We start from the raw sequence: 14589 nt of genomic DNA, 5'->3' as shown, positions 1-14589 counted from the left end.
TGCTGAGTTGCTAAGTCAAGCTAATTAACACATGCATTACCTCACAGACTTTTTTCTTTTCTTGTGCTTAAAATGCTTAAAATTTATTCTTATAGCGATTTTCTTTCTTTCTTTCTTTTTTAATTGTTGAGGATTCATTGAGGGTTCAGAGAAACAGGTTACACTGATTGCATTTGTTAGGTAAAGTCCCTCTTATAATTATTTTATAACAATTTTCAAGAATATAATCACCACTCTGTACAATAGCTCTCTTAAACTTATTCCTTCTACCTAACTGCAATTTTGTATCCTCTAACCAACATTTCCACTCCAAACCCTCAGTAACCACCACTCCACTCTCTCTGTCTGTGGATTCAGCGTTTAGACTCCACATAGAAGTGAGGTCATGCAGTGCTCATCTTTGTGTGCCCTGGCTTAATTCACTTAACATACGTCCTCCAGGTTCATCCGTGTTGTTGCAAATGACAGGATTCCCTTCTTTTTTAAGGCTGAATGGTTTTTACTGCAATCATATTCCACGTTTTCTCTGTCTATTCATCCACTGATGGACACTTGGGTTGATTCCACATCTTGGCTACTGTGAACAGTGCTGCAATGAATATGGGAGTGCGGGTTTCTCTGCCATCCTGACTTTAGTTCCTAGGGACAGGTACCCAATAGTGGATTGCTGGATTATACAGTGGTTCTATTTTTAATTTTTTGAGGAACCTCCATACTATCTTCCATAATGGTTGTACTAATTTACATTTCCACTAACACCGTACAAGGTCCCCTTTTCTCCATAGCCTTGCCAACACATCGTTCATGCTTATTTCTAAACAACTGCTTCTCACTGTTAATCAAGCCTTCTGATAAAGTCAAGGACCTCCTTCCATGGCCTTAGAGGTCCACTGACTGTGGGTAACCACCTTTGCCTTCCAAACTTTACAGAAGCTCCTTGCCTAAGTAAGGAAAGAGCTCTCTGTTTCTGCAGCCCTGTTAAGGCATAACTCAGTACTGAACTAAAGTCTCACGTACTAAGATGGCCAAGGAAATCCTTCAGTCTAGCTGCAGCTATGGTTCCGGTCTCATCTGGCCTTTTAATTCTCACATCCCTGAGCAGGCTCGCCCTATCTCCCACACTGTGTATACCCTGCTTGGGAGGTTTTTGCTACAGCTTTTCTCTTCCCCATGCCCAGGTCATTAATACTCATGCTTCAAGTCTTTTGAGTTTCACCTGAAATGAAATAAGCCTGTCCTGACCCTCTTCTTGCTTCCCCTAACCGTCAGCATACCCCATTTTACCTCTTACAGTATTTTAAATTCTCTTTGTTGCTCCTGTTCCATTTGTCATTGAACAATTTTTCAAGTGATTATTTTGTTTAACATCTATTTCCCCTACAGGGCTCCAAAGGATCACATGACTTTCTCCCTGGATGCTGAATCCCAGCACGTTGCCACAGTACCTGGCACCCAATGGCATGTCTTAAACATTTGCTGAATGAGTAGACAGTACAGTAAAGCCATGCACACCCAAGTCAGGCCGTTTAAGAAACTAAAATGCAAAGTTCTGGTTAGCAGATGAATAGTTGAGGTGCTGAAGAGTTCATTACATTAGCCATTAAAAGCCACTAACAACAGCGACCAGAAAGCTCCACAAAACAAACCTCAAAGAAAGCAGTAGCAATCCTTTAAAGTCTCACCGCTTAGTATGCACCAACAGAATCCCCGCATCTGTTTAGTAGAAGCTCAATGCCTGTTAGAAGCAAGAGCTTTCTGAAGAAGTGCACAGTTATTGACATGCCAGTTTTAAAACGTTGCTTTTAATGAACTAATTAATTCTGCAAAACATTTAGTACAAAGATATGTGCTACCAAATTGGAATTACAATACCAAAATGATAACAAAAACAGAATGTGGAAGACATTTCTAAAGATATCACTTTTGCAAAACATTAATTTTCTACTCTACACATTCAAATACATTGCAAACTATTTGTTATTAAAACCTTAAAATAATTTACTGGACAGATGGCTTAGTTCTCTGCAGTCTGACCCCTCCTCCAAAGAAAAAAAGCCCACACAACAAATCTGGCCCCCAGCCAGCAATCCAACATTAATGCAATGCTTAGCAGCTCAAGCGGGATTTAAATAGCATTTACACCACACAACGTGTAAAATACATGCTGTTCATTTTCTCCACCCATACAAAATCTAGAAGTCAGAAATGCAGATATTAATAAACCACCTTTTGGGGGAAAGTGAATGCCCAGTAGATAGCAGGAAGGGATTCATTCTTGTGATGTGAGAATGATTTAAGATTTCCCTCCTCACTTGTCCACAATGATGTGAATGAGAAGCCTCTGGCAGTGAGTGGAAACAGACAGGGGACTGTTTATCTCCTGCATGAGGAGGAGCCTGGAACTATTGATCTTAAGATGCTGAAGAAAGGGTTTAGAAACTTAGGCCAAATTTGCTCATTTCTTGGATTTGTAAAGTGTTTGTATCATAGCTGTGGAAGATTTCTGGTATTTGCTCAATAAAATCTAAAGTACTTTCTAAAGTGGATGTCGAAAAGCAAGATTAGATGTGGTGCTGACAGAAGTCAGTGGACCCACTTCCATGTCTATACTGTTTCTCACACCCCCTTCCCATCCTGACACCACCGGCCACCTACCACCGCATTATTATTCTCTTCCCATGAAAGACACTCAAAAACTTCAAAATTTCTTTACGGAAACTCAACACCTAAGCAGGCAGAGCCAGCAAGGTTAGAAGAGAAGGGAAATGGTGGCCGGGCAGCATAAGTAAGAGGGAGCTTGATCTTGTTCTCTCCTTAGCAGCTCATGAATTTTAACCTATGTGACTATTATTCCCTGAATAAATTTAGGAGAAACAGCTGGGCAAGCAAACAAAACCTATCTCTCCATTTCTAAAAGTAGAGATCAATGCACAAGGACCCAGACCAATGCTGAAACATACAGACCAATCTGCCTGCCCTCCTGTTACAGGGTGTCAAGCAGCCTAGTGAGCTAATAATGTCAGGAACTTGAAAACATAGCAAATATCAGCATAAAATAGAATTAGAGAGGGAGAGAATGTTGTTTGTAAACTGTTCTGATGGCATCTATTACATTAATGTTTACGGAGTGCTTACAATCCCCAACAAACGATACTATGCTCAGGAGTGACATATTAAGTGCAAAGGACAGAAGGCAGCTGAAGCAGCTGGCCCACGGGCAGGCCTCCTCTGAGAAGTGGACAGCCAGGGCTCTAGACTGGCCTTCTGCAAAAGGACGGTGAGCCAGAGAGTGGGCATTGCTTTGCCATTTTCAAAGCACTTCTACACCCTTTACCTCATTCGATAGCTCACCAATCTGTAAGCAGGGTAGATGTAAAACTGTCATTTTATAAAGGACAGAGAAAAGGAGGTTAAGTGACTGGCCCAAGACGACAGCACGGCTGAGTAATTAAGCAGACCCCAGAATCCACATCCCTGGATTCCCCATTCCAGGGCTTTCTTACACACCACAGTGCTTTTATTAGGTCTGAGAGGATTCCATAGAAAAAGCAGATTTCATTGTTGTCATTCCTCAGACTTCTCATAAAACAACTGAGAAATTTTTTAGTAGCATAGTAACAAAATAAAATCAACTGATGATTCTCACTTCCCAGTCATCTGGTAATACCCATTCAGTGTCTGGTGAGCTCAGGGACGCAGGGGGGACTAAAGGGTCTCTGCCCTCATGAGGCTTACAGTTCCTTCAAGACAAAAGACTTCTCTTCAGAGAAACAGGACAACAAAATTAAATTTTCTTAAATTTCCCTGCTGGGTTTTTGATTTTTGCTACTCTCAATTAATGTGCAAAGCTAGTAGGCACAGGAAGGGGTGAACAGTGAATACTTGCTTTGCATTTTATTTTATATTAATAACTGAAAGGTATTCGTATGATTAATATTATTATTATTATTATTTTTTTTTTTGTAGAGACAGAGTCTCACTGTACTGCCCTCGGGTAGAGTGCCATGGTGTCACATGGCTCACAGCAACCTCTAACTCTTGGGCTTACGCGATTCTCTTGCCTCAGCCTCCCAAGCAGCTGGGACCACAGGCGCCCGCCACAACACCCGGCTATTTTTTTTGTTGTTGTTGCAGTTTGGCCGGGGCTGGGTTTGAACCCGCTACCCTCGGTATATGGGGCCGGCGCCCTACTCACTGAGCCACAGGCACTGCCCGTGATTAATATTATTAATGTCTGCATTTCTGTTCTTCTTGTACTACAATGTGTCCAGGTATCTGTGGGTTCACATTTAAGCAATGTATTAAGCTTGGACAAGAATTACGCTTTCACTCATTATCTATGTCTTCGGCAAGCCCTTCCAGGTTTGGGGCAAACAAACAAACCTGAAATAACAAAAACACTCAGGTTGAGCTTTCCAGCAACACCAATTAATAACAGTTAATAAATCAGTCATCTCTGTGAGGTCTGCCGCAGTGACACTAGAAGCAATGATTCGCACCAGGAGAAAGCAGCCCCCGGGGTGCTGGCGAGGGCAGACATCTTCCCAAATCCCAACAGCTTTCCTCCTCACCCCCAGGTGTACCAAGGAGACTGGTCACCATGCGCAGACCAGCCTGTCACATGTGGCACTTCGCAGCAATGCACAAATTGTGGAGACTGATTCTAGGAATAGTTTGCTACACATGTATAGAACAAGATTTCATTTCTGATTTTTTTTTTTTTTATTGTTGGGGATTCATTGAGGGTCCAATAAGCCAGGTTACACTGATTGCAATTCATTTCTGATTTTTTAACATCCCTAAGAAGGTACACAGTAGATTTCACAAAGAGAAATGGTGAAGAAAATGATTCCAATCATTGAACACAAACTTGGTCTAGTCATAATAATCCATTAAGGCAAATGCACACTCATAGTCAGAAATGGTCAACACATTTCAGAAAACTGCAAAACCCCTCCTGGGATAAAAATGCTGTTTGGATGACAGCAATTTAAAGTTTTACTTTCACTCATTAGACAATCAACCCCTTGAGGAGAGAGATGGAGGCTCCTACCTCTAATTCTTGCAATAATTTTGCACATAACACACACTCAATAAACATTCGATGACCTGGGCGGACTGAATCAAGGAGAAACAAAGATCCCAGAGTAAACCGAACCTTATTTTGTAATTGTTTCTTCTACAAAAAGTAAAAAGGTCTAAACCAGAAAATGTCACCTAATGGACGATACAGACACAGTGAAGTTGCTTCCCTTTCCTCCCCTCCCTGAAAACCTGAGTACAGGGGCTGGGTTATAAGGCAGGATTGAGATGATGAGAAATGAAAAGACCTTAAAACAAACCAGACATTCCTAGGTGCATTCTCAGGGCTCATTTCCCTACTGTTCCCTCCTAAATTAATCTCCTCCAGATCTCTGCTCAAAGAACCTTCAGTAGAGAAGCCGTCCCAGAGGCACGGCTCTGGCACCCTCCTCTTGTCCTTCACGGTACACACCACAATCTACCTCGCACATCTGGGGGACTGACTGTTTAATGTTTTCAATGTTTACCTTTTCTACTAGATGTGAAAACACCCTGAAGGGAAGGTACAGTCCATCTTGCTCCCTGCTGTCTACCCCTCACACGCTGTCCAGCACACAGCAGGCTCTCAATAGATAGCTAATAAGCGAATCTCACCTGTGCACGCCTTACAACTGTATTGAGCACACAGGGCCTGAGGCTGGGACTCAGAAACCCCACGGACCTGGATGCTTAAGTTCTTACTCTGCTCCCCTTTCGGACTGTTATTTTTAACCTCTTAAGCTTTGGTGTTCTTAACCTATGAAATATGGGTATCAATGACACCTTCATATGGTCATTAAGAGAATAAAAGGAAAGAATACAGCACATAAAGCACTTAGCACAAAATAAGCAAATAATATTATTAGCTGTTCCTTTTATGTGTGCAAATATTACCTTTTACTGCATAAAAAAATTATGAACTTTTATTTGAGTCTAGCCTCAATAAGTCGATCAAACACTGAACTGCTGGAAAAATGAGCATTAAAAACAGGTAATGTTCTTCCAGGTTTCCTGCTCATTTTTAACACACTAGTGATGTCAGTTAATAGGGAAAGTTATTTTCATTATTTTCTAAGAAGACAGAAAGGAGAGAGGGAAGACTGTTCACATTTGGCATGATCCTTGAAACACAACTCGGTATGGAGTGGGCTGGAGGAAACAGCTCTGGCTTCCAGATGAGGACCTACACTGGGTATCTTCCATTCGTCCCTCCTCATCCTGCGTGGCACCCGGGAGGCTGGCTTCCACAAAGATTACAGCAACAAACCTTGCCCTCTGGCTTCCATTTTTGTTATGGCCCATATTAGGCACTGGCCAGGGATTCAGAGGGCGAGTGTCACTGAGGGCTGGCTGTCACAACCTGATAATAACAAAACACCAAGGACTCCAATCCTACAGCAATGGTAGGGGATGGGGCTGGTTCCCCCACTGTCCAGAGGATAAGACGGACAGGGACCAGGTGGAGACATTCGGTCATTAGCTGTGACCACTAACATCACAGGCTTGGTTACTAGCTGCAGGACAGCAGTAGCAGCTAAATTTTATGTTTGCTGTCCCTCTATACCCCGCCCCACTGCCTCACATAAAGAGCACTGGGTGGGGGTATGACCAGAGATATCACTCTTTCCAGATCAACCTTCTCCCTCACAGTGTTCTGTGCTCCAATATGCTGAGCCGTGTGGACTGCAGTGTTAGACCCCTTTGCCCTCCGGCTTCTGGCTGGGTTTGGCTGAAGGAAGAAGGCACTGACAGGAAATGTGCAAGGCTGAAGGAGAGTGAGCTCAGGATACTTATTCTGCCAGCCAAGTCCCCAGGAGGTGACCGTCCCCCTTAGCACAGCTGTCAGGAGCCCTCTGCACCGGCGCCCACTCTCTCACTCGGGGTTTCCCTAACCATGCCCTCCTCTTACCTCTGGAGGAAGGATACTAACAGTTCCACCCACTGGTACTAGCCTGGGCTACTCCCTAGTCCCTTCTGGTTTCCCTACACTCTGCCCACACCTTTGGACATAGTCCCTTTATTAAAGTCTCCTCAATCTGGAGCTAGTCCTCCTGCTCAAGTATCCTCCCAGAATAAAAGGTTCTTCCCAAATAAAACACATGGGATTAAAGCCAACCCTGTAATTCCACCTGCTGGAGTAAGAAACATGTTAAACTGAAGAACATTTAAACTAACCGAGGGTAAGAGTGATACAAATATTCTAGATTGATAATGAAATAAGACTCCACACACACTCAGCTTACTCAATTGAACAACATTCACTTATAAATTTTTCCTTAAGTATTTTAACTGTAGATTTGGCTAGTTTCAAAATTCATGTCATTTAAACAGAATAACAGAATCATAAGGAAAGGATCCACCCCACTGTGAAACAGGTACCCAATCTGGTTATCTGCTGCTTCTCCTACTTCCCTTTCTTTTCTTAAAGTGTCCTGGAACCTCTAAATTTCAGGCCCAAAGTATTCCTTCTCAGACCACTGCCAAGTGCTAGTTTGCTTTTCTAAGTTCATCATCAAATTCACATTTTCCCCAGGCTAACAGTTTCCAAAATGTGATATGAATATTCACCAAGTGGTACATGACTTCAAGTGCTATGTGGATGAACTTTTTTACATTTCAACATACATGTATACAGACCAATACATAACTAGCAAACAAAACTTGTGATTTCATCAATATCACTGCTCAGCCATGGTACCATAAGGGTAAGCTTTAAAAATGACTTTATTTATAAAGAAACTTGTTACACAAATAATGGAATAGCAGTTATAGCAAAAATCCTATGGGTGGCTTGTAAATGAGTGAGTTTAGAAACACTCTCTTGCAGTAAGGCAGGTAATTAAACAGGTTAGTTGGCTTCTACCTGTAAATTGTTGTGGGTGGTTTTTGTTTTTTTTTTTCATTCTAGATAAATCTTGACTTTCTTACCTTTAAAACAAAGAATGTCATACAGACATTTGGAGATACTGGAGGAGGAGAAATCAATCGATAAGCCTCCTAGGAGGGGCTGAGGTGTTTGGGTCAGCAACACCATGTGGCAAGGCTGTGACTGACAATCACTCCGGGAGCCAGCTGCGCTGCAATGCACGTCTGGGAATGTGGCAGGTGAGTACCGAGGAGGGCCCCCTTAATAGAAGACAAAATGGCTTTCCCATATGCCTGGCCAGGGGCTCCAAAATCCCTTTTTCCACTTTCAAGGGAGTTAAAAACTGTACCAGAACATATTTCTCTCAGTGGGACCAAATTTGGAGTTCTACCCAAGAGAGGTAGATGATGCTTGCGACACCCCAGCAAACTGAGAGGTCGTCCTCTATAGGCTTAAGTGGCCTCACTGATCATAAACTAAACCCAACATTTATCATCTCTTCTTAAGCTGAGAAATCTGTGATAATCTTTCAAATTCTTGTACAGACTCTTTTCTATTGTATATCAGGGTGGAAATCAGTTTGACCCTCTGCTCACCACTGCCACTGATTCCCTTCTGAGCCCTACCTACCTGTTCTTCCCCAGTGGTATGTCACCCAAAGAAATGCCTCTACCCAGCGAAAGGGGAGAACTTCAGTAGGAACAAAGCCCATTATTTATAAGCAAGGCAGGTCTTAAGAATGATTTTTTTTTTTTAAAGGTTGGAAAGGTGAATTTATCCAGAAGATGTAACAATCCTAAATGTGTATGCTCCTAAAAATAGTCAATAAGACACCTCTCTCAGTCATTGATAGAACAAGTAGACAGAAAATCAGTAAGAACAGAGAAGACTTGAATAGTATTGACCTACATGACCCCCAACGCTAGAATGCATATCCTTTTCAAGTGCACATGCAACATTCACCAAGATAGACCAAAATCTGGGTCTTAAAACAAGTCTCGAAATCATGACAAGTATGTTCTTTGACCACAACTGAAGTTAAAAATAAGTAACAAAACCAAAAAAGCCCCTAGATACTTGGAAAATAAACAATATACTTTTGAATAATTCATGGTCAAGGAAGAAATCACAAGGGAAATTAGAAAATGTCTTGAGCTGAAAGGTAATAGAAATACGTTAAAATTTGTAGGATGCAGCTAAAACCATGCTTAGAGGAAAATTTACAGTTTTAAAAAGCTTATGTAGAAAAGAAAAAAGATAAAAATCAGGTTTCTACGCTTCCATTTTAAGAAGTCAGAAAAAGAAAAGCAAATAAATAAAACCCAAGGTGTCTGAAAGGAAATAATAATGTGTGTCTATCAATGAAATAGAAATAAGGGCTAAGACTTGGTGGAGCACCGCGGTGGAGCCAGGCTCCCTCAGATGGCTGTAGGCTTCAGCTACCGTAGTGGGTCGGCCACTGCAGAAATGTCAGAGAAAGAGAACAACTTCTCCCCGCTGCCCAGCTACATCCTCCTGAAGCCCTGCTTCTACCAGAACTTCTCTGATGAGATCCCCATTGAGCACCAGGTCCTGGTGAAGAGGATCTACCGGCTGTGGATGTTTTACTGCACCACCCTTGGGGTCAACCTGGTCACCTGCCTGGCCTGGTGGATTAGTGGGGGCTCAGGAGCCAATTTTGGCCTGGCCTTCGTCTGGCTGCTACTCTTCACATCCTGCAGTTACGTGTGCTGGTTCCGACCTGCCTACAAGGCCTTCCGAGCTGACAGCTCCTTTAACTTCATGGCGTTTTTCTTCATCTTTGGAGCACAGTTTGTCCTGACTGTCATCCAGGCCATTGGCTTCTCAGGATGGGGTGCATGTGGTTGGTTGGCAGCGATTACTATGTTTAAGACCAGTGTGGGGGCTGCTGTGGTCATGTTGCTTCCAGCCATCATGTTCTCCCTGTCAGTTGTCATGATGGCACTCATGATTCTGAAGGTGCACAAGATCTACCGAGGGGCTGGTGGAAGCTTCCAGAAGGTACAGACAGAATGGAACACAGGCATTTGGCAGAACCCGCCATCAAGGGAAGCCCAATACAACAACTTTTCAGGAAATAGCCTGCCCGAGTACCCTCCTGTGCCCAGCTACCCAGGAGGTAGGGGCCAGTGGCCCTAGATGGTGCCGACCAGCCCTGCTGCTGCCCACTGCCTCTTCCTCTTCATTCCCTTGGTCTGGAGAGCCTGAGAGTCTGTCCCCACAGCCCTCCCAAGAGGGTCCCCAGCTGGGATGGCAAAAGGGGATGGTGGCCCTCAGGGGCTCCTTGAAAGCACTGCCCAGCAGGAGGACACTCCTGAATTCTGAAAATGTGTGGTCACCTTGACATCTGCCACATGGCAACCACAGCTTTGTTTTATCAGGTCATGGAGACCTGACCCGCTGGTCCTCCTGGGGAGAAAGTAGGAGTACCCTATGGGGTCTGTCTGGCACTCACTGCTCTGCCCCCCCATTAGCAGGGCAGATACCCTGAACCAGGAGGCCTCACAGCACCAGGCTTTCCCATCCCCTGGGGTGACAGAGGGGCTTGATATGCAGCCTTGTCTTTAATATTCTCATCATCTTTCTGAGTCCCTATCTGCCTGCATCCGATGGCTCTTGGGGATCAGCCACCTGGATAGGGGTGGTCTCTGCTGCTCCCTGTCATCCTCCTCCCAATCTCCTCCTTTGCCCCAGGCTTGAGGGCACCCTCCCTCTCTTGACCAGGGACCTTGGGCAAGACCTGCCTATGCTCCAAATCCAGGAATCAATTCCTTTGGTGGAAGGGAGAGAGGCTGGTCCAACCGGGCAGGGTGGACGGCCTCCCCTGGACCCAATGACTCTTGAAGAAAATAGCTGCCATCTCCACAGAGTGCCTGTGGGGCTGCGTATCCTCAACAGAGGAGCGTGATACCCCAAATCTGGAGGCTCCTGATTAAGACATCAGGAGCTGAGGAACCCTTTTCAGTCTGCAGGAAGCAGACAGTTTCTCAGGAGACAGAGCCCCTGAAGGGTGGCCTTTTCCAAGGAATTGAGATGTGACAAATCTCTGTGCCTTACCACGGAATTTCAGCAAACCATCACTATTTTCTTCCCTTCCATCTTCCTAACTCCTTCTTACGCAGTTTTGTCCTTGTTGAAAGAGCTGAGATGCATCTCTCTGGGATTTCCACAGAACCTTTGATAACTTTTAGGTCAGAGAGAAACCTTTTCTGAGCCACCTTTTCTTGCTTGCCAGCTATGCCGTGGGGGGCACCGTGGGCACTGGCCCAGCCTCTAACCCAGCCACACTGGACTGGGCCCTCTCCAGCACAACCCTGTATTCCAGTGCTTGCTTGCTTTGGTTGCTTGTGCCAAACACCCTTGGTGCCCAAAGGTGGCCACAGTGCCTGGGGTCAGGGCAAGGCAGCCAGGATAGAAAACCTACCCTGCTGCAGATCCACATCTTGGGGTGATGCCCCTGGCTGACCTCCTGTGGAAAGCACCAGCTCCTCTGGCCACAAGGCTGTGTATCAGCTTGCTGTGGTGGCTGGCGGCAGGTGCTTGAGCCTTGAGGTCCCCTGTCAGTCCTGCTTGCCCTCCACCATGCTTTGCCCCTCACAGCATTGTGGGGTCTTTTGTTATGTGAACATATCCTAGAAATAAATCTTTCTGTATCAGATAGTGGGAAAAAAAAAAAAGAAATAAGGTAAAAAGAGAAAAACCACTGAAACCAAAAGCATTATGAAAAAAAGATTACAAAAAGAAAATCAAGCAAATTGAGAAATCACTAGCTAGACTGATGGGGGGGGGCGTGGAGAAGGGGGAAAACACAATTTACCAATATCAGGAATGAGTGAAGGGACATCATTCAGAGTTTAGAGATATTAAAAGGAGAAGAAGAGAACATTAAGAACAAATTTGAAAATAAAGATGAAATATGTCTTTGAAAAATATAAATCATATAACTGATATAAGAAAAATGTAAATGTGCTTACATCTTTTTTTCTAAAGTGAATTTGTTATCAAAAACCTTCTCATGAAGAAACTCCAAGCCTGCAGGTATTCATCAGTTAATTCTATCAAACATTTAGGAAAGAAATAATACCAATCATATGGAAAAGAGAGGAAAAGAAAACATTTCTCAGCTCGCTTAGTAGGGCAACCATTACCCTGATAATGTAATTAGACCAAGGCATTACAAATAAAAAAACTAAACTATATTCTTCATGAGCAAGCACACAAAATTCCTTAACAAAATGGTAACAAATAGAACCTAGCATTATATAAAAAGGATAATACATCATGATTAAGTGTACTCCAGAAATGCAAAATTGAATTAACATTAAAAAATAAATCAACTTATGTTGTAGTCTATCTATATCATGGAATATTATTCAACTTTAAAAAGGGAGAAAATTGGCCTGGCAGCTGTAGCATAGTGGTTACGGCACCAGCCACATACGGTGAGGCTGGTGGGTTCACTGGCAGGTTTGAACCTGGCCTGGGCCAGCTGAACAACAATGACAACTGCAACAAAAAAAAAGCTGGACGTTGTGGTGGGCACCTGTAGTCCCAGCTACTCGGGAGGCTGAGGCAAGAGAATTGCTTAAGCCCAAGAGTTTGAGGTTGCTGTGAGCTGTGACACTATGGGCACTCTACCAAGGTGACATAGACTCTGTCTTAAAAAAAAAAATTTTTTTTTCATATATATATGGAGAAAATTTTGCTGAGTGTGGCAGCTCAAATGACCCCTCTTGCTGTCTACTTGGGAGGCTGGAGCCGGGTGGTCATTTGAGCCCAGACGTTCAAGACCAGCTTAGGTAACATAGTAAGACTCTGTCTCTAAAAAAAGTGAAAAAACTTAGCCAGGTGGTGAGCACCCATAGTCCTAGCTACTTTGAAGGCTCAGTTGAGTCACAAGGATTGCTTGAGTTCAGGAGTTCAAGGTTGCAAGAGGCTATGATCACACCATAGCACTCCAGTCTAAGTGACAGAGTAAGACTTTGTCTCTAAAAAATTAAAATAAAAAGCAAAAAGAAAAATAAAAGGAAGACTATTCTGATACATGCAACAACACAGATGAACTCTAGAGACATTACATTAAGCGAAGTAAGTCACAGAAAGATAAATACTGTATCATTTCACTTTTAGGAGGTAGCTAGAGTCATCAGACTCACAGAAAATAGAATGATGCTTTGTCATGGGCAGGGAGGGGGAGAATGGAGAATTATAGTTTAATGGGTACAGAGTTCCGGCTTTGCAAGATGAAGAGAGTTCTGAAGATGGATGGTGGTGATCGGTTGCACAAAAAAGTAAACATACTTAATGCCATGAAATATACACTTAAAAATGGTTAAGATGAAAAATGGCACGTGTATTTTACAAAATAAAAAATTTTAAATTGGCCCATGGCATTCACCATATTGACAAAGGAGAAAAATCATACAATAATCTCAATAAATGCAGAGAAAACTTTTGACAAATATCAACACCCAATTTGTGATTAAAAAACAAAAAAACTTTTAGTAGACTAGGATTAGAAGGGGGCAAAAGACCTGAACAGATAACTCATTAAAAAGGATATGCCAGCCTGTGGGCCAGTAAGTATCTGAAAAGAGGCTGAAAGCAACAGTCAAAGGAAAATGTAAAATCCATCACCCAAGCACTTGTGTGGCTAAAATAAAAGAGACGGACAATCTCACATGTTGGTCAGGTGTAAAGCGGACAGACATAGCATATGCTGCCAGTGGAGCACACAGCAGCAAACCACTTTGGAAAGCTGCTTGGTGGTTTCTTATAAAGGTGAGCACACATGTATCACACATGACTCAGCAATTCCACTCCTAGACGTATTTGCCCAAGAAAAATAAGACACCATGCCTACACAAACACCTGAACAAAAAGGTTCATAGCAGTTTCATTCTTAATACCCTCAAACCAGAAATAGCCCACATGTCTATAAAGAGGTGAACACATCATGATCCACACAATGGAGACTGGGCCATAACAAAAACAATGAACAACGCAGCAATGACATGGCGCGTTGGCATAAAATGCACGGCCATGCAAGGTGCTGAGCCATGTCGAGTGACAGAGAGCAGGGCAAAGCCCCCTAGAGCAAGCACTGGGCTGGGGAGGGGGAGGGTGGTATGGTTGACTGGGAAGGGGCATGAAGAAAGTTCTAGGGGGATATATTTTATATTGTTTGGGGTGATGTTTACACGGATGCATACATTTGTCAAAACTCATTAGACTGTATGTTCACAAACATACAGTGAACAAAGTAGGTGTATTTTATGTAAATTATACATCAAGTTGATTTTTTAAAACTGCTTGGATGTGTGTTGAATTCTCTGCACTGATCTCAAAAATTAATAGGATGAGAGTCGAATTAAGTGTGTTTTTAATAGTGAGCCTAGGCCAGAGACAGGGATCCCGTGGGGACTCAGGTGGCAAGAACTCACCCAGTGCTGGGGAGATGATCAGCTCTACCGTGGTGCTAGAGCAGGTGTGGGGCAGCTGCTAGCAGTGCCAACACAGGTATTGCAGGGTGCGCAGCAGAAAGCTTGGTTTCATAGTCATCACTGCCTTCCCATCTGTCCTGTGACCCATTCCGTGCCGAGGAGGATTTCAGCCCCACTCTGCAAAGTCCTTTTGGCCTC

The 14589-nt window shown here is 43.4% G+C and overlaps 2 protein-coding genes across 5 annotated transcripts in view; one reads left to right on the top strand and one right to left on the bottom strand.

Moving 5' to 3' along the window:
- Positions 1-14589, bottom strand: part of MED27 (mediator complex subunit 27) — a 225568-nt gene that overhangs the window by 75392 nt on the left and 135587 nt on the right. The gene's annotated exons all lie outside the window — the stretch shown is intronic.
- Positions 9319-10087, top strand: LOC128563719 (secretory carrier-associated membrane protein 4-like). The gene has a single exon (XM_053559147.1). It carries the CDS (start codon positions 9350-9352, stop codon positions 10085-10087), a length of 738 nt encoding a protein of 245 aa, XP_053415122.1. The 5' UTR covers positions 9319-9349.

Source organism: Nycticebus coucang, chromosome 2 (assembly GCF_027406575.1).
Source record: "Nycticebus coucang isolate mNycCou1 chromosome 2, mNycCou1.pri, whole genome shotgun sequence".
NCBI lineage: Eukaryota > Metazoa > Chordata > Mammalia > Primates > Lorisidae > Nycticebus > Nycticebus coucang.
Note: the sequence above shows the minus strand (reverse complement) of the source record. Positions and strands in the feature narration are given on the sequence as shown.

Excerpts from the sequence above, each read along its gene's own strand:
- LOC128563719 (XM_053559147.1), top strand. The coding sequence starts at position 9,350 with ATGGCTGTAGGCTTCAGCTACCGTAGTGGGTCGGCCACTGCAGAAATG.